A 20,952-nucleotide genomic window follows, 5' to 3' on the forward strand; every position below is an offset into this window, starting at 1 on the left:
CATAAAAGAGGTATTTCTAACAAAAATCTTTAAAGATGTAAACAATCCCCAAAAGATAACAAATTATATAATTGATAGGACAACGTCAATGAGTTTCAAAGTTTTTAAAAAGCTTTGAGATTACCTTTGACTCTCAGACATACCGAAGAGGATCACGCACAATAAATAAATTACACTTGATTAGCATACATATCTTATATTATATTCTTGATAAGTGATTTAACTTTATAAAAAAAATTTATCTTTTTCGAAAGGGATAAGCAGTTCCTGGATAAACAGAATCGTCTCTTTTTGTTAGTTGAATCACTACTGATGCAAAAATATAGATAGAGATACAACATGGAGATGAAGAGAACAAAAATAAACGAAAAAGAAGAATCCCCCATAAAATTACCAGTAATGGTGTTCCCGTCTATGAGTTATTTATTGATTATCATACACCTGCGCAAGATCACAAAAGTAGAATTTAAATTATAACGATCAAAAACATATCTAATATATTAAAACAGAAGTCATGACTTCTTTTCATGTGTGATTTTTTTTTAGTTTGGACCATTCCTAGAAAATATCATATTTTACATAAGTTCATTATTATATCTTTTAATATCTTTATCTTTTTATTTGAAATACAAATGAATATATTTAAAATGTTCTAACAAAATCTTTTTAAAATCTTCTTAGAATCTTTTTAAATTTACTTTCGAAAAATAGTCAATTTTAATTTTAATTATCATAAAATATAATTAGAAATTAAAATTGAATATAGGTTTGGTTTATAAACGAAAATTTATTTCTATTACGATGATTTTGTTAGAAATAAATATTAATTTCTATTTTAATTTTTTTCAAATTTGTTTTCTAATAAAATAAAAATCATGATTTTTTGATGAGTGATATTTTTATTTGGACCATCATTTAAATTTTCTATTAAATGTATATCACTAATGCTAATATATATAATATTTTTAACTACTTTAATCATAATATCTTTTATATCTTTTAATTTTTTTAAAAAAATTTAAAATTCTAACAAATCTCTTGAATAAGATTATAAGATCTTAATTGTCATAAATTGAATATAAATATTTTCAACTATTTTTTTAAATGAAATGTTACTAAAAGAATAAAATTATATCCTATTTTATCAATTTTATAATAATATATATCATTTTAAAATAAAATCGTTATATTGAACAAAATATGATAAAATTATTTTAAATTGATAAGTTAACATATTTTATTTTCATAAATATCAAATATTTATGCTAAAAATATAATATGTTGGTAGAACGGGTTAATATTAGTAAATTATATAATACATGTATAAAAATTTCTCTTATCTTAAACTTTTTAATATACAGTCATTTATTATAATAAAATTAATAAACATTAAAAATTACTAAAAAAATCTAGCGATTTGAATTACGGATCATGATTATAATAAATTAAATATAAAATTGTTTTCATATATGTTGTTTCATGCATTAAAAAAATTAGTTTAGTAATCAAACGCAAATTCAATATGGCAAATATATAATAAGCAACATATATATGTGATGATTTTAATTTACAGCATGAAAATTATAAAATTATTATATTTGGCATAATTATACAAACATTTAAATATGTGAGTAACATTAAAAATATATAATAATTATGTAAAACAAATATCTATATATGTAAATGTGAAATATATATCTGCACGGTTGTGCGGGTGGAAATCTAGTGAAAACTTAAAAGAATAGATGCGTGAAACTAATGGGGGTGGTGTGATATTTATATAGCAAATTAGTTTAAATTTCTAAATGACCTAGTTTTCAAGAGAAGCTACGAGATAGAATATCCTATGATAAATTTTAATTCAGCTATGAGATAGAATATTTTCTAATAAATTTTTAAAGATATTCTGGTTATAATATATACATAATTTTGGTAACTCAAATCTTGTTATATATATATATATATATATTTAAATATTAAATGCATGCTATTAGAAAAAAAGATATCTCGTCAGTTGATTGCAACTGATTTTTGATAGAACAAATCCCACTATAAGGATTTAAATAATAGATAATAAGGAAATAATAAGAAATTTTAACGTTAAAACCCCCAACTAAGTTTGTTTTGGGTAAAAACCCTCAAACTAAGTATTTAACGAAAACCCCCCTAAACTAATTTTATTTAATTAATTAAACTCTGATAGGTCATAATTACTATTACTACGAGTAAATATTTAGTTTAGGGGTTTCTACACTAAGTAAACATAGTTGAGGAAATTTTCCATTAAAATGAAAAAAATCAAAATATTGTAGTAGGAGGATAAATTTTCAAAATACATTTTATAAATTAATGTATAAGCTTCTATAAATGACTTAGAACCTCTTATAATAATTTAAAACATCGGATTTTATAAATGTATTTATAATTTTGTAAATGATTTATAAAGCATGCATTGAATTATTAGACATTAATAGTTATTATGATACTTTATATACAAATATAATTCTTTCTATACGAATATAAAATCATTATATCAATTCAAATAAACACTTTTGTCTATTATTTTATGTAATTTATAAATATATAAAAAATTGATCGTATTATTATTCTTTCATAGTTTCAACAATTAGTTACCATAAATAATTATTTCTAATATTATGTAGATTATTTGGAAAGTGGTAATTGAATTATCCTTTCCTTTTAGATATAATTATAATAAATAAAATTAAAAATCATCGGTCAATCAAATTATAACAATTTGAAGAATTCATTTATGATCAACACGTAATAAAAAATCATTTATGTGACTTCTCAATCAATATATAGTACGATTTATATTTTTATAAATAATTTATAACATTATATAAATAATTTTAAAATTCTGATAAATTTATTCTGTAAACAACGATAAATAATTTAAAAATCATATTAATAAACATGTTTGGATTTTGTAATATTTAAAATAGTTATTATATAATTATATTCGAATACAATTCATCAAGTAGAGTATAAAACTATTATAATTGTTTTATATAAAAATTCGTTCATTATATTTTATAGTTTATAAATATTAAAAGTAATAAATATAACATTATTAATGTTTCTATAATTTCGAGATTTAGTTGCCATAAATTGTTATTTGTAATATTATTTAGATTATATGGCAAGTGATATTAAATATTTTTAGACTTACCTTAAATTTTTAGATCTAATTTAAATAAATAAAAATTAAAAACAATCGACCAATCAAATTATAATTTTTTTTTTTGAAACTTCACTTATGAGTGACACGTTACCAGACCTCACTAAAGTGACTTCTCTTTTAATATATAGAGGATCATTATCTACTAAAGATACTTTTCATAATTCTAAAAATATACTAAATAAATGTATTTTTTACTAGTTCACCAAAATTTAAATAATTTCCATAATCAACCACAATACATGGAGGGGATGTGTTAAAAATGAGTGAAAGCAATGATTTCGAGATGGAACAGCTGCGGCAACTTGCCTTGGTTGAAACGCATAAAAATGCGAGATGGAGATATATTTGGTCCACCTGCAGTGGACATTTTTTTTTTCCGTCTAAAATTATATTAGTCGTAAAACATCGTTTTACAAGAACCCATGAAAGGGAACCACAGCCGGCGGAACAACCGTACATCCCCGGAAACTAAGCCAGCGGAACAACTATATATCCCTGGAAACAACAGCCCAATCAAAGCTGCAACAAGATTAACCGCCTGAACTTCAAAAACCATAGAAGAGCCCGTATAGAAACCAGTTCTGAGAAGATAAAATCACACTAGCGAAGACATTTGCCCACCTAGCAAACTCCACAATTATAAGGAATCAACCAACAAGAAAATCCAAACAATTATCTTCACCCGTTGCTGCATAATGGCCTTAAAGTCCAAACCCATAATCCAGACAGTATCAAGGCAGCAGGACTACACCATGGAAGCCAAAACGACGACGAAAGCAAGGTGGAGACGAATTGGAGATGGGAAAAGGAGAACTCCTGGTCTCTTGACGAAGAACCCAAACACAACTCAAATCTTGCACAAAGAAGAACAGACTCAAAACTAGAATTGAAGAAAGTACAGTAATGTCGTCAGCGAAAGCGCCTGCCCCGCACCAAGCGGCTGCACCGCACCGTCAAGAGATCCCCGATCTCAGATCTGGCGCCAGACGCACCACCGAACCCAACTCTCTGAAAAGAGCTGAAACAACAAAGATACTGGAACTAGAAAAAGTTCCCCACCAAACTTCGAAGCGAGGAGCACAACAATAAAAATACAAGCAATGCTACTTCAAACCGTGATAAACCACGGGCCACTCCTGGTCACACAGAGTCCCACCACTTGAAGATCCTCCTGCTAACCTGAAAGCAGAACGCCATGACCCCACCAAAACGCAGAGACCTCGACTTCGTACTTTTCAGAGAAAATCAAGCTTTGACAATCGCTCCCGCCTGACTGCACAGCCTCCTACCGCAACAAACAGACGGGGAGAGGAGACCAAAGTCCACAAACCCAAATCAAACAAAGACAAAGCGGGTACGGACGGACCGCAATGAATTAAAACCTGAACGCTGCTCCATAACCTGCAAAAGCGAATGCGATGTAACATTGCCATGATCGAATAAGATGCACGGCCCTGGGATATGTCACAAAGCCGGAAGATCCACCGAGGATACGCAGACTCCTCAGACAGAAGAAGCCAACAGAAGCCTCGTCAACCGCCTTCTCCAAGAACAGGAGAAAGGAAAGCTTTATCTTGTAAGAAGGAAGGATCGGTGGGACGATACCAACCACACCAATACGAATCGGAGCAACACCACCAGAGAGATACGTCGACATAACTCCCCCGGAGTACATGAACAACTCACCAGGAAGAGGAAGGAAATCAAGAAGGAGTAAGCAGAACCGCATCAAAGAGGCCATAGACGACCACCTTCGACACCGCAACGCTGCCTGCTCCACACGCCAACACCGCGGGCTCCAACACACGCCAGCAGCCTGAGCTAAGCGAGTCTCTGAGTTAAAGGGAACCTCCAGAGTTCTTAAGGCAGTAGCAACGCAAACCACGGAAATCCAAGACGCCAAGGTAGAGTCAACGATTTGCTGCTATACGCCTCTCATCCACCGCTCGGAGTGAGGAAGCACGGAGGCTACCAACCGGAACAGAACAGATGAGACAGCCGAACCTCCTCCACGCGCAATCGACCCTACAAGAAGCAAAGGGGCTTCCTGCCAAACCCTAAAATCCGACCTCACCAGACGAAACCACACCCTCTCTGCGTCTAGACTCCAACCACCTGGCATACCACGCTGAACCCGGAGCTCCCCTGCAGCAGAGACGAACACGACGGGCCTCCAGAAGCAGAGCGATGACAAGGCAGGGAGAGTGAAGAGAACACCGGTGAAGCAAAGGGAAAACGAAGAGACAAGAGAAGAGGAGGAGCCTCCGGTGCCGGATCTTGCGCTCACGCGCCGTCCGTACCGGAGCGAGTGAGATCTACTTCGACGGCGTCTGCAAGAAAACTCGACTTTAGAGTCTCTGCTGAAGTTTTTTTGTAACTCGAGCAGTGGACATTTTTTACCAAGGTATCTAAAGAAAAATAAACTAATATAAAAATGAAAAATTTACTTTCTAGAACACATTTTCACTTTTCAATTACACAATCAAACACTTCTTGCATGACACACATTTGATCCTTGCGAATTGTCCTTTTTGTCCTCAACTAAAGGAATATTCAACTACAAATTCCTAATTTATTCTTTTTCCAAACGAAACTGACTTTGTTTTTTTTTTCCGTCAATAGATATTTGATTAACGGGCCTAAAAACCCCACAGTACAACATACAGAAGCCCATGAAAATGGGCTAAAAACAATAAAATTCTGGGTCCAAGGCCCAACTACAAAAACCCTAGGACACACGAGGCTCCGCCGCCGCGCGGACAAACGCTGCGGCTCCGATGTCGCCCTCGCTTCGAAACAACAGCGGGAACCAACCGTCGATTCACCCGGATCCACCGGAGCTAACTGACTCCACACCATCACCACCGCAAACATTTTCAACTCAAGTGAACCCAATTTTAGAGAGCATCAATCGACTGTTCGAGATCTCATCCTTCACCATTCATCGCAAGCATCGAGAGGAAGACTTCACGCGAACCATCACCGTTAACCATGGTCGAGCTTCGATCGTCCTCCGACGTCGTCTCCACCAATCCAAACCAAACCAAAAGCGAAAAACTAAAACGAAAGAACAGACTAAACCCTAAAACGGAACTAGGGAACCAACCGTCGGCGAGGCAAGGCATGGAACGCTTTCACCCCCCGTGATCTAGACCGACGATGGCAGAGCTAACGAAGCCTCCACCTCTCGGGGACAGGAACCGGCGTCGATGGAGCTGGAGGAGCCTCCGCCTCCCGGAGACAAAACCAAATAGCCGCACAATGAGCTTCACCGCGCCTTTCTCAACACGACCGCGCCTTTACGCCAGAGACAGATCCGTCATGGGCGGCCTTGTTACAGAGCTCAGGCAAGGCGGAGGAGAGAGGGGACGAGAGCGAAGCGAAAATCGAAGGCTTTAACGGTGGCTTAAGGGGCTCCGGTGAATGCACGCACGCTCACGCACCGGCCGGTCACCGGACCCGATTATAGATCTACTTTCTCTCTCTAAAAGCACGCAAACGTAACTGACTTTGTAACTAGATAAAAAATGAAACAATTAAAGAAAAGCAAAATACTTTAATCTCTCTCCTATATCCCCAATTTCGATTTCCAAGCCACTTTCCCAATTCTCTAACCCTAATTGTGACTATTTCATGTATTCCTCTCCCTCTAGTTGCAGAACATGAATCATTGGAACTGGTGTCTGGTTAATGTCCTGAACAACATGATGATGGTGATGATGATAGTTGATTTTCCTTTCATGTAAGGTAAAGAGAAAGCCGCTACGAAGAAATGAATTTTTTCGATTCGGTAAAAGTTACGGTGGAGAGCGGCACCGGACCACCACCACCGCAAACTCTGGTCGCCGGAAGCACGAGCAACATCAACTGCAGTGTTGATGTGGAGGAGTTCCATGAGTTCCATCTCAGCTCACAATATTGTCCTCAAGCTTCTTCAACACCTCGGCAGTTTCACATCAGTCCTCTTCTTCCATGTGACAATTAGTTGTTGTGTTTCCGTGTGGCTCCTTCTTCCTTGTGTAGTCAAGCTCAAGTCCGAACTATGGCGATCTCATCAACAACGGCCACCATCGATCCAAAAGCTCTAGAGCAACAATGGTGAAATTTCACAGTTTTGCATTTGTGGTCCCTCACCTTTTGGGTATTCATGCGTTTACCCCAAAGTTCTTAAAATGTAAAGAGAAGTCCTCTCGATTTAGTCCCAGATTTTCAATTTGTACAGTTCAGATCCTGTCAAATGCAATTAAATAAATATTTTGCATCCAATAGCAAGAACAATTGCTAAAACTCATTAAATAGCAATATCTTAGTCATTAACACTGAAGACTCAACTTTTTTCTTTTAACTTGATTAATTTAGCAATAATATTTAGTCACGTCTCTCTGTCCACAACAATAAATTATCATGTTTACAATTTTTGAGTTCTTCGTTCTATACAACAAATTATATATCCTACATTTATCATATTTATTGAGATCTTTGTCCACCATTCTTTATCCACAACTTTTTTTATGATCGAGAACGTCTGCTTTTAAAAAATTTAGGTTTGTGTCCATGTCCACACATATAAATGTTTTTATATAAATGTTTATATAATCCATGTCCAACATTTTATATAAATTTATATATATTATGAAATAGATGTTAAAAGTAAAGAATCTTATGTATAATTTATTATGTTAATTATATTTAATTTAATATATTTTAAATTTTGAGATAAGAGTAAAAGAAAACAAAAAGCAAAATAAAAAAAACAATGATAGTATAAAAATAAAAAATAAAATGGTGGACACTTTTTTATATACACGTACTTTAGTAACATCTGCAAGTTACTTTTTCTAACTAGATAACAAATTGACTTTTCAGATGTTTAACTAAAACAATTATATCACTCTCTTCCATCGTTGAGCAAAGGGCATATGAGTCAAAAAAATATCTCGTACACCGTAAAAGTGTGCCTCCAGCACATTATATCTTAAAGTGTCAAAAAAAGAAAAATGTGTCTCATAGAGAAATCAACTCTATAAAAATTGGAAACAAAAAGAATGTTCGATGAAAGAGAAAGTAAGAAATGAAAAAGACTTTTCATTTTTGTTTGAAGAATAATTCTACGGATGTCAACACCACGTATTTTAACACATTAATTTTTAATTATGTAGTTACTTTACTTTAAAATACTAATATATTGAATTAGAAAATAGTTGATAAAGAAACCTATTACTAATGATGCTCAGGTAGCAGGCTAGAGAAACTTTAAATTTTTAGATTATGATTAAAATCGTGTAAGGTATTTTTTAAAGAAAACTAACATTTAGTCAAAACAACAAACAATAAAATTATAACACAATAATAATATATACGTTATTGATAATATCATATTTGTTGACAGAAAATGATAATATCATACTTATTGGAATTACGAGAGCAGTATTGTCAAATAAGTAGCACACTTATTCCATTGCAAGAAAAACAGAAGATAAATTTTAATTCAAAAGAATTACGTCTGTGTTACAAATAAATAATACTTTTCCATCATGAGTTGCTGTTTTATTGGTGATTCATGCAGATTTCATCAATAAACTGCGTTTGTTGTTTTTATTTCTTAAGTACGTGTGTGATGAGGCCAGGAATATGTACACTTATCGATCCCTTTGAAGTTTTTGTCTCATCTTCTTTTTGATTGGCGCATAAGCTCTTAGTATTCCTATCGTCGAATCTGAAAAAAGTATTGTGTAATAAATTTAAAATAGAACATTTCAAAATAGCGATATACGTTACAACACAATTCGTACATGCCCTTGAAGAGTACGTAAGGCTCGTAAAGCTCTACCAATCTCATCACCATATTGATTTTGCGGTTCTTGTCTCCGTATTTATCTCCGCTTCTCCAAGGATATATTATGTCAATTAATTTCAACAACTGATTTTGAAAGAAAAGACAGAAAGATTAACTATACATCAAAACTATGAAGAAAACAATGTCTTTATAAAATCTAATCATATCTCGAAACTTAAAACAATATGTTAATGTTTCATAATGTAGTTTTAAAACCATAAGATATTAGTACCTGTAAAGGTAGTTTGAAACGTAGGGTCATGTACAGGCTGAACAAAGCCATGGTTGATATAAGCCTCACTTTTGAGACGGCAATGAGCGAGCCATTGCGACTACGCAAAGGGCTTTTAGTAAAGTAACGAACGGAAATCTCATGAATTTCTCCAAATGTCACTGGGTTCTGGTGTGATGAACCAACATGGTACACCATGTGAACCCCTGAACCTCCAGCATGTGTAGCTGTAGCCGTGATCATCGCGTTTGCCACCATATCCACTGGTATCTGTCGACAACGTTTTCCATATTACATCACATTTACATCAAAATCTGGAGCTATCTTGATCTCATTTTTTAAAATATAAAAATTTGAATAGATAAATATTTAGGGACATGTCTAGTTAGTGACCTTACCATATCGCAGACTGAGTTCACATCGACAAGAAAACACTTGAGCACTCCCTTTCCGTATGCAACAATCACGCTGTCTACAGTTCTACATTCAAATACTATACTATTTAATAATGTGAATAATTGTAATACACAAAGATAAAAATTCTAAACATGCTGATTGGTAGGCCTGAGGGTCGGGTTTGGGTAGATAGATTCTTATTGGGTCCGGGCCTTTCGGGTGGATGAATTTTTGATCCATATAAGTAGGTCAGTCTTGTCTGGATCGGTTCTCATCCAAATGTTTGATACCAATAAAAACCAAAATCTTCTCGATTTCATTCGATTTCAGTTTTTTTCTTTCTTTTCATCTAATCTCGAAACTATACCCAACACAATTAACCAAATTAACCGGAAATTTGATAATATGCTCTTTATTCCATGAATCTAAAAAAAATACTCCATCTGTTTCTATATAATCCATATTTTAGAAAAACAATTGTTTGAAAAAGTACATATTTCACATCAATTGTATTTACTGAATTTTGATTGGATAGAAAGTATGAGAAATAGCTATTACAAAAAATAATACATTTAATGACATTTTTCTTAACTTGTGTGAAAATTCTAAAACATACATTGGAAATGGATTGAGTATAATTTTAGATCCTTAAATAATTACAAATGCAATTTTAACCCCTGAAGTAATCCCACCTTTACTATATCCAAGTTTCATAGTGCCTATAAATATTACAAAACTGAAATTTTCAAATAAAATTACACTACGACTGTAGTTACAGTCTTATGCATTATAAATTTCAGGTTGGGTGTAGATCAATTCTTATCGTTGAAAGTTTTGTACCCATATATGTATCTATATAGTTTTGCTTTGATTTTTCAGGTCGGTTCGGATTTTTGGGTCTGGTTAGAAGGTCTGTTATGGACCAACGGCATGTTGGTTTTATCTTCTAGAATCAAAATTCAGATTCCCAATGAATAATAAAGTTACCTTAACCCTTCGATCCAACCAGGAAATGGTTCAGAAAGAGTGCTGGTGATCATCGTGGGACGGATGATGACAAGAGGAAGACTTTCTCTATGGTTACCAATAAGCATCTCTCCCATTGATTTGGTGAAAACATATGTGTTTGGCCATCCATGGAGCTTTGCCCTAGTAATCAACATACTTACGAAATTATAACTCATCGATCAAATCTGATAAGTAATTACAAAGGACTTTTTAATCATCAACAACACTCACCTTTCCATTCCGAGTTCCTTCATGGAGAGAGTAATGTCTTCATCTGAACAATCTTGGTCATGGAGCTCTTTTAATCTTTTCTTCATCAGTTCCATTTCAAAGTTTATATCCAATTGATGACCAGCTTCGTTACGAATCTCTTCCATTGCGAATGGCTTTTCACGTAGGAGACCAGACTTTTCTCCACAAACATAAGCTAAAGAAACATACACGACTATAAGTTTCAGAAAACATATCACAGAAATAAACATTGAAATAATTTCCTTAAAGGAAACTAGATGAATAAAAACGTACGTAAAACACTCACCCGTTGAGACATGGAGAAGCAATTGTGCTTTAACACATTTTTTGGCGAAGTTAAGGACATTGAGAGCTCCAAATGTGTTGATTCCAAGCCCAACGTCATATCTTTTTCATATGCAACATTAATGACACAATTTTAGTCTGATTTAAAAAGTATAAATGTCTTGTAGCTAGTACCTTTCGTCAAAGTTTGTTGTGGCTGCGACATTTACAACAATATCAATTTCTTTTTGCATACGTTCTCTGAGATTAGAGTCTTTCACGCCAAAACAATCGGTCGAAATATCACCTGCTACCGGGACAACTTTTTCAGAGAACAATGTATTCAAATTCTCTTCGCCAATATTCTCTCTCAACACCTTGAAAAGATCTTTCTCAAACACCTGTTATGTATGTATATATCATGAAACAAATCGGACTAATAAACATCAAGAAATGAACCCACTCCTTTCATATACGAATATTTGTTCGTTCACATATATATTATGTAATGAGTTAGGTTTTCTTAATATATCACCTCTGCTCGTAAGCGTTTCATCGCAGCTTCACTGTCGGATGCCCTCACCACAAGGTACAGCTTTTTCACATTTGGCTGTACTCTCAGAATTTTCTCGACAAAAACTAATAAAAGTTAATGTAATTATGTGTCAGGTGATAATAGTGAGCTACTCCATAACATTTACAGCAAAAGAGAAAAAAATAGTGAGTTACTCCATTTCATATATGAATACTACCTGAAATGGTTATATATATAAACTAAATGCACATTAAATATACGGATAGCATGATACTTCTACTAAGTGTTATATATATATATAGTAAAGATTTTTTTTTCAAAGAAAAACGATTAAAATTTAATCGAGATTTTGAAGGAAATTAATATGTGCCAATCCTGATTTTATTTTTTCTCCAAACTTCAAGCAAATTCATTAGTCAGTCTCAACGTATCTTAGACGAAGTTGATTAGAATTAACCATAAGCAAACATAAAAATTAAAGAAACATACCTTTGGCAAGGAAACCGGTAGCGCCGGTGACAAGAATAGTCTTGTTTTGGAGAAATTGAACACAGTTGAATTCCATCATTTGGGAGAGTAAGAAGAAATGACAAATAAGTCTGTGACAGAAATCTTTTGGAGAGCAATATTATTTATAGCAGTACGCGATCAGAAAGACAATAATGCCCTCCACTTATCATTGCTTTTCTAAAATTTAAAAACTATTTAAGATGTAGAAATAAGAAAACCCCAAATTGTCCAAAGTCCTTTAACCTTATTAAAACATAGTATACAATATACTCCCTATACTTACGATAATTGGCCAAATTTTGCTGAAGTGTAGGGTGAGGTCTCGTTTTGTTCTAAAATGCATTACTAGTTCAAACAATTCTAAGGATTTAGTTTTAGTTTATAGAAATAAATACTTACATCAAAAACCGATAAATAGATGGGTTAATTAAGAAGAAGCTTCCAGACAAAAAAAATTGATAGCCGCCTGGTGTTTAGCTTTCACTAAAAGTTTAAGAAAAAACACTGTTGCATTTTTGTCGTATACTGTGAGAAACAAAGGTTCATCAAAGTTTTTGTTAACTTGTTTGAAAACTAACTACTAAAGCGTTGGTGATTTAATTCCCTTAATAGTACTGTAAAGATATTGGTTTCTTTGTACCTTAATTTGATTTTATTTAGTATAACTATATCTTAAATCAAACTTTATAAGAGCTGATTTTGAATCTGGAAGAATTTCCAATATTAATTAACAAAAAAACTTGTTTGAAAAGGAACACAGTGTATTTGTTTTAGTACATAAGAAACTAATTACTTGTACCTTAAGATTATTTACTCGTTAGTCAGTTACTTTATACGAACTAAAAACATTTTATAGTCCTTTTAAAAAATAAAAGCGTTTAAAGTTCGTTGTTTTCTTAAGTCTTCAAAAATATAAGAACATTTTAAATTAAATATGTAAATGATATATATATATATATATATATTTTTTTTACATCTACTTAATTAATTTACAGAAATAGAGAAAAGAACCACTTCATACCAAACATATCTCGATATATTCAATCTAAGTATTATTATATCTTTGCGCAAATACATATTTACACTTCGAAAAGTTCAAATGTCATATATTTTTTTTTTTTTGTGAAATCATAAACCAATTACTACATCTTCTATCACATCATCTAATTTTACTGATATGGATACTACATCAATTAATTGATTAAAATAATAAACTTATCTCATATAAGAGAAATATTTATTACAATGTTTCAGTCCTATCGTTTATTTCTTCTATTAATCTAGGTTAATTTTGGATATGTGTTTTTATAGATTGTTGTGTAGTCATGCAAATAATTTTGTAATAACAAGTTTTACAAAATGATAGAAAATATTATAAATTTTCAATTTTTTAGGAACACAATTATTGACACATAATCAAGATTACACGAGAATAATCAATATAATTGAAACAGTATATGAATACTTCTCTTACATGAGAATTTTTTTTATTTTTAAACAATTTTGGTTAATTTTATTAAATAATTAAACAACTACATTTTCTATAAACTAATTATTAAATGATTATTTTGTTTATAATAAAAGTAAAGTTATTATATATGTAGAATTCTTGTCATCAAAGATAGTTGGTGTAGCATCTAGATCAACAAAATTAGATGATATGATATTTCATATGACGACTAGTAGTGTATGATTTTGTCAAAAATTAAACAAAATGTATAATATCTGAGTTTTTTAAAAGTGTAGACATATATTTGCATGATGATATAATTGATGTAAAAATTAAATATATTTCGATTTATCAGGTACGAAATAGTCATCTTCCCATATAAATATGAACGTATTAAATATTACCTCACGGAATACACTCACTCACATTTGTTTTGAAGATTTCACCTACATTCTTAGAAGCTGGGGATGTGTATTTATTGTTTACTTGCATAAAATCGAAAAGCATATTTTATTGTAATATTCTAATGAATGTAGGTAGATCTGCAAATAGTAGATATTATTAGGTCAACAATATAGGCCAATATCTAACAATAAACACTACAAGAACTAAAAGGTTACACGTTAGAAGTATGATATATATATATATGTGTGTGTGTGTGTGTGTGTGTTTGTATGGACTAAAGAACATGTTCTTATTTATTCCTTCGCCTAGGTGATGTAAGATTGATGGCCCGTTTGATAACTTGATTTATCAAATCGATACTCCAGTTGCATATTTCGTGGCTGTGATCCAACTTCGAAAAATTACGGGGCGTGTAACCAAATTTAGTGCTCCATTTTATTAATGTTTTTTTTTATAAAAGGCTATTATTTTTAAATCGTTTAGTTTTATTTCTAGTAGAATAACTGTCAAAGGTAAAAAATTACACCCGAAGAAATAAAAAGAGAGAATTTGCCAAATGACCAAATTCAAATGAAAATTAAGTGGATGACATTGATGTTGACATAATTAAATGCTTCAATTTATCCGGTATATCTTCTTTGATTGCAAGTCACCGGTAAAGAACAAGAGAGAACATCAACACTTTAAGGTGTGAACACTTTTAATAGAAAACTGTTGAGAATGAGAGATATAAAAGATATCCACGTAACTTGTGTTTTTTACAGTTACGGTTTTAAATTGGGCTAGTAATGTGGTTCCCTTAAATAAAGATATAAATGATTGAATAATGTGCAAACTGAAATGAAGTCGGTGGATAATGAAAATTAAAAGGATGTTTTCATCTTATATCAGGAATATCATGTTTTTATGCTATGTGAGATCAGATTGATTATTTCTCAAACAACCAGAAATGCACATTCCCATGGTTTGAAAGTTTGCTGGTGCTATATTCCATTTTGAGGAAATAGTATAGGACACAAACCTGACATTTAATCCCTACATATTAACCCCTCCTATATTAGCTAAATAGAATATTCCGATCCCTAATTATTAAAGCTAAAACCTAAGCAGTAAAATATAAACTCAAATATTCGACAAAAAAAATAAATATAAACTCAAATATAATTTATAAATGTTTCCCTATATTATTTTTAATGTATCATTGATAGTATGGACCGCAAATATTAAACCTTGCACATCCGCTTACGTATACTACGTGCCAAGACAAACCCTTAATTACTAAGTTATCCTGGAAGCAACCATGAATGCACATTCTTGGTTTGAAAAGTTACGAGTGTTCTATTCCATATTGGTGAAGTAGTACAGGACCTCAACCTAGCCTCTTACTTTTACATATTAAACCATCCTACAACCGCTAAATACTACACCCAAACTCCTAATTGGTAAATATATACCCAAATCAATAAACTATAAACCAAATATAATCTATAACTGTTTTACAATATATTCAAAATTTATCAACCATAGTATGGAACATACATATTAAACCCTACCCACCCACTTAAATATTAAACCCTAGACAAACCCTCTAATTACTAAATTTAAACCCAAATAACTGAACTATAAACTCAAAACAGAATTTATATAATATGCAATCAATTTTCTCAACCTACACGACATAGTATGGCACCGTTATAACTAGTATAGAAGGACTGACCCGGACCCAACTTTTAAATACTAAACCCTAAATTGTTATCACTAAACCCAAAACTCAACCCTCACCTTTCAAATACTAAACTCTAAATTCTAATCACTAAATCCTAAACTCAAATATAAACCCTAAACTCAAATAGAATGGAACAAAATACATAATATAAAAAATATTGGTGAACAAAACATAACACTCTTTATTAATCGTCAAATAGAGTGATAAATTAATATATGCATTACATAACATGAATAGAACAAACATAATACAAATTGTTTCACATTAGTAACATTATCATTATAAATAACATAGTACATTAATATGAACGCGTCAATAAGAGAAATGTTGAATTTAAAGAGCATAAAAGACTGTTATATTTCATAAATATAGTATAGAAATATGTGTATAAGAGTAGACTTTATCATAAATAGTATAGTAACCTCAAAAAAAATATGTACACAATATATAAGTATCTCCTTCCTCGTCTTCATCAACCATGATTCTGCAATTTCATAGTCGCCTTCCGCGACTTTGTCATCTCTCTCGTCTTCGTTGATGTCAATGTCGCTTCTTCACCCAATTTCTCATCAATCGCAATTACGTAATTTCAGAAGTACGTTGATTTCAGTGCGGCGATGGTGAGAGGATATGAGGAAAAGGCGGGTTGCAACGGTAGTGGAGAAGAATATATGGTGACAGAGTGATCGGAGGTGGAGTTGATAACATAACAGCACATGATTTCTAATCTATCTTCTTTACCACAAAACTTCTCGGCAATTAAAAACGGTGGTGTCGTACATACAAATGTAAGATGAGATATATTCATTTTCCTCAAAACTATCTAATTATCTTGAAAGGTGAGAGTGAATACAACATGCCCACATATTTTACTTATTACATTAATTAATTATTTATGTAATTGTTTTTTATAGTAGGTTTCACCGGTTGAATGTGGGGACAATAGGATAATATTATATATAAGAGGCAAGTTGTATAGGTGTTGTACGGCTTACTGCATCCACCCTTCACTGGAGTAACTAGACAGAAAATAAGTGGACTTTTGATCAAAAAAAAAAAAATAATAATAAGTGGACTCATGCGGAGAAAAAGTCAACGTAACACTTGAAGAAATAAGGTGAACTTAGTCCTCAACAATTTCAAGCATGCAAGAGTGACCGCGATGAAACACCACCAAAAAAAAGAAAAACCGCCAAAGACACCAGATTTGTTATCTAATCCATAAAAAAACAACTACTTGCTACAAATGAAAGATTCATCTAAGAAAAGAAAAAAGAACATGGCGGAGAACTCACAGCTATCAGAAAAGACAGATTCAAGAACGAAAAAAACTGAAAAAGCGTTGGAAAAGTTTTCGATAAAGAAAAAGTTTGGAAAAAAGTTTAATAGAGAGAAAGTATTTGTTTTTACATATAATTTAAAATTTAGTTTCCCTCGTTTTGTATGTAAGTAAACTTATATCATATATCAAATCTAAATCATTTGACTTGTTCTCAATAAAACCTATGAAGCACGGGACCACTCAAATGCAATTCCAAAAAGGCATAATACAAAATCACACCAGAAATATTAACAACACAAGAATGTTTTTATATTAAGCGTGTCAGTTTAGTTCAAAAGAAAGCCGAAAGTGCACACACAATTTTGATTTGATACGTAGCTAGAGGATCTCCAGAAGAAACTTTATAACTTCAAATATAGAGTTTTTTGCCTTAAAAAAAACTTTAAAACTTCAAAACTTCATTACTCAAAACTCTAAATTTGAAGTTTCACTACTCAAACCTCTAAATTTGAAGTTTCATCTTTTTATTTGCATCTTGGTCCTTATAATTAATTATACCTTACATTTATGATTCTAAAGTATTTTCTTTCATAATTTTAATCTTTAAATTTTTTGTATATTTTAAATATTTCAAAATTATTTTTATAAATTTTACACATAATTTAAAAAAAAATAAAAATTTAAGATTTATAATATTTAAAAATAGAATTAGACAACAAGATATTACAAAAGAAACTTAATAGAAATTTTTTTAAGAACATACATGAAGACATAATAATTACGCAAATTTAAATATTACAACAATACTAATAGTCTAGTAAATTTTCTCCAGACTTCTAAAATATTGTCCAAACAATTTTTGTGTAACCGAAAATGGAGCATTAGGAAAATAATTTTATGTAATAATATGGTATATTGCTTGTAGTTTAATATTTAATTTTATGTTTCTATTTATAATTTTATATTTTAGTATATAATTTTATTAATTAATATTACTATAATATTTTATATATGTACTAGTTATCTATAAATTTCTTATGGATTTATATTAATTATGATAAATATAAGGAGCATAGTGTAAATTATAAACAATTTTGAAATTAAATTTGAAATTTTTCTTTTTGAAAAAAACACCTTGAAACTTCAAATATAAAGTTTGCAAGACTCTATAATAGAGAGTTTTTTGGAGATGCTCTTTTACAGAAAATGTTTTATATATTTAAGGGAAACTATTTAAATACCATAACTTTTAAGCTTTTCCTAAACATACCATTACTAGTTTTGTACTAAATACCAAAACAACTAAAAATCATTAGAATGAAGAAAATCCAAATTTCTAAACTAGAAAAGGAAACCCAAGGATAATTTTTTTATTTTTTTTTTGCAATTTATTTAAAATAAACAAATAATTTGGTATAGTAATTTATTATTTGACGCAAAAAAAATCAGCAGATTCAAAATTTATGATTTGCTCGACCTTCTTACTCTCTATGCCTTCATTAAAACATTTAGTATTTGTAACGATAACATTGTCTTAAACAAAAGAGATTTGAAGCTGAAACCGAAAAGCTGTTTGCAAATAAGGACGCACATTAAGGCTGAACATACTGCTCAAAAGAGGACACATGTGTTTGGTTCGGTTTGAAGTTCGAACTAACTGACTTTGTTAAATCAAACCAAACTTACACCTAATGCACTTTCGGTTGGTAAGGTCTTTTTTCCAATCAGTTCGGAGTCTTAATTCCTATTTGCTTAGGTATCATTCATTCTTCTTACTGTGGGGAGGTTCTCTTACTCTCTTGAACTTTCCCTCATAGAAAATAAGTGAATATTGCTACCTAACCCAATTATTTAGACCGGCATGATTTTTTGTGTGTGTACGATTGCAATAATATTTATTGTAATCTTTTGAAAAATGTTATCTTGCATAAACATCAGAAGTTTACTGAATTACTGTGTTTTATATCAAAGAAAATGACTGACAATTTTTTTTTTGTCTATAATGGAAAAATAATGCCACTAATCCTCCTATATATTAAAAGAGAAGTCACTTTAGTGAGGTCTGGTGACGTGTCGCTCTGGTGACGTGTCGCTCATATGTGAAGTTTCAAAAAATTGTTATAATTTGATTGGTCGATTATTTTTAATTTTTATTTATTTAAATTAGATCTAAAAAATTAAGTTAAGTCTAAAAACATTTAACATCACTTGCCATATAATCTAAAGAATATTACAAATAACAATTTACGACAACTAAATCTCAAAATTATAGAAAGATTAATAATGTTATATTTCTTACTTTTAATATTTATAAACTATAAAATATAATGAACGAATTTTTATATAAGATAATTATAATAGTTTTATACTCTACTTGATGAATTGTATTCAAATATAATTATATAATAACTATTTTAAATATTACAAAATCCAAACATGTTTATTAATATGATTTTTAAATTATTTATCGTTGTTTACAGAATAAATTTATCAGAATTTTAAAATTATTTATATAATGTTATAAATTATTTATAAAAATATAAATCCTACTATATATTTATTGAGAAGTCACATAAGTGATTTTTTATTATGTGTTGATCATAAACTCTTCAAATTGTTATAATTTGATTGACCGATGATTTTTAATTTTATTTATTATAATTATATCTAAAATAAAATGATAATTCAATTACCACTTTGCAAATAATCTACATAATATTAGAAATAATTATTTATGGTAACTAATTGTTGAAACTATGAAAGAGTAATAATGCGATCATTTTTTTATATATTTATAAATTACATAAAATAATAAACAAAAGTGTTTATTTGAATTGATATAATGATTTTATATTCGTATAGAAAGAATTATATTTGTATATAAAGTATCATAATAACTATTAATGTCTAATAATTCAATGCATGCTTTATAAATCATTTATAAAATTATAAATACATTTATAAAAATCAGACGTTTTAAATTATTATAAGAGGTTCTAAGTCATTTATAGAAGCTTATACATTAATTTATAAAATGTATTATGAAAATTTATCCTCCTATTACAATATTTTGAATATTTTTTCATTTTAATGGTAAAATTCCTCAACTATGTTTACTTAGTGTAGAAACCCCTAACTAAAGATTTATTGGTAGTAATAGTAATTATGACCTATCAGATTTTAATTCATTAAATAAAATTAGTTTAGGGAGTTTTTGGTTAAATACTTAATTTGGAGGTTTTTACCCAAAACAAACTTAGTTAGGGGTTTTAAAGTTAAAATTCATTATTCTTTCCTTATTATTAACTATTTAAATCCTTATAGTGGGATTTGTTTTATCAAAAACCAGTTGTAATCAATTGACGAGATATCTTCTTTCCTAATATCATGCATTTAATATTTAAATATATATATAGCAAGATTTGAGTTACCAAAATTATGTATATATTATAACCAGAATATTTTTAAAAATTTATTAGAAGATATTCTATCTCATAGCTGAATTAAAATTTATTAGAAGATATTTTATCTCATAGCTTCTCTTGCAAACTAGGTCATTTAGAAACTTAAACTAATTTGCTATATAAATATCACGTCACCCCCATTAGTTTCACGCATCTATCTTTTAAGTTTTCATATGTTTTTGATCGTTATAATTTAAATCATACTTTTGTGATCTTGCGGAGGTGTATGATAATCAATAAGTAACTCATAGACGGGAACACCATTACTGATAATTTTATTGGGGGATTCTTCTTCTCTATATATTTTTGTTCTCTTCTTCTCCATGTTGTATCTTTATCTATATTTTTGCATCAGTGGTGATTCAACTAACAAAAAGAGACGACTAT

The 20,952-nt window shown here is 30.6% G+C and overlaps 1 protein-coding gene across 2 annotated transcripts; it reads right to left on the reverse strand.

Annotated features, from left to right (window-relative positions):
• Positions 1 to 1,578: 1,578 nt before the first annotated feature.
• Positions 1,579 to 19,238, reverse strand: LOC103873656 (probable fatty acyl-CoA reductase 5). Of its 2 annotated transcripts, XM_033273240.1 has the most exons (11): positions 12,218 to 19,224; positions 11,729 to 11,832; positions 11,389 to 11,594; positions 11,216 to 11,316; positions 10,909 to 11,104; positions 10,657 to 10,818; positions 9,672 to 9,753; positions 9,274 to 9,543; positions 8,998 to 9,125; positions 8,847 to 8,921; positions 1,579 to 2,144 (listed from the first exon to the last, which is right to left on the reverse strand). In XM_033273240.1, the coding sequence occupies exons 1-11, from the start codon at positions 12,294 to 12,296 to the stop codon at positions 2,114 to 2,116; spliced, it is 1,434 nt and encodes a 477-aa protein (XP_033129131.1). In that variant the 5' UTR covers positions 12,297 to 19,224; the 3' UTR covers positions 1,579 to 2,113. The 2 variants fall into 2 exon arrangements, with proteins under 2 accessions (XP_033129131.1, XP_033129132.1); XM_033273241.1 differs by lacking the exons at positions 1,579 to 2,144; positions 8,847 to 8,921; positions 8,998 to 9,125 and having other exon boundaries at positions 9,280 to 9,543; positions 9,667 to 9,753; positions 12,218 to 19,238.
• Positions 19,239 to 20,952: the final 1,714 nt, after the last annotated feature.

This window comes from Brassica rapa, chromosome A06 (assembly GCF_000309985.2).
Source record: "Brassica rapa cultivar Chiifu-401-42 chromosome A06, CAAS_Brap_v3.01, whole genome shotgun sequence".
In the NCBI taxonomy this organism is placed as follows: domain Eukaryota; kingdom Viridiplantae; phylum Streptophyta; class Magnoliopsida; order Brassicales; family Brassicaceae; genus Brassica; species Brassica rapa.

What these genes read in the sequence shown, in the direction of transcription:
- LOC103873656 (XM_033273240.1), bottom strand. Translation starts at nt 12,296, where the DNA reads ATGATGGAATTCAACTGTGTTCAATTTCTCCAAAACAAGACTATTCTT. An exon ending in TGAACTCAGTCTGCGATATG is followed by an intron (nt 9,544 to 9,671) that starts GTAAGGTCACTA and finishes CGTTGTCGACAG; the next exon opens with ATACCAGTGGATATGGTGGC. An exon ending in GTTTCAAACTACCTTTACAG is followed by an intron (nt 9,126 to 9,273) that starts GTACTAATATCT and finishes TTTCAAAATCAG; the next exon opens with TTGTTGAAATTAATTGACAT.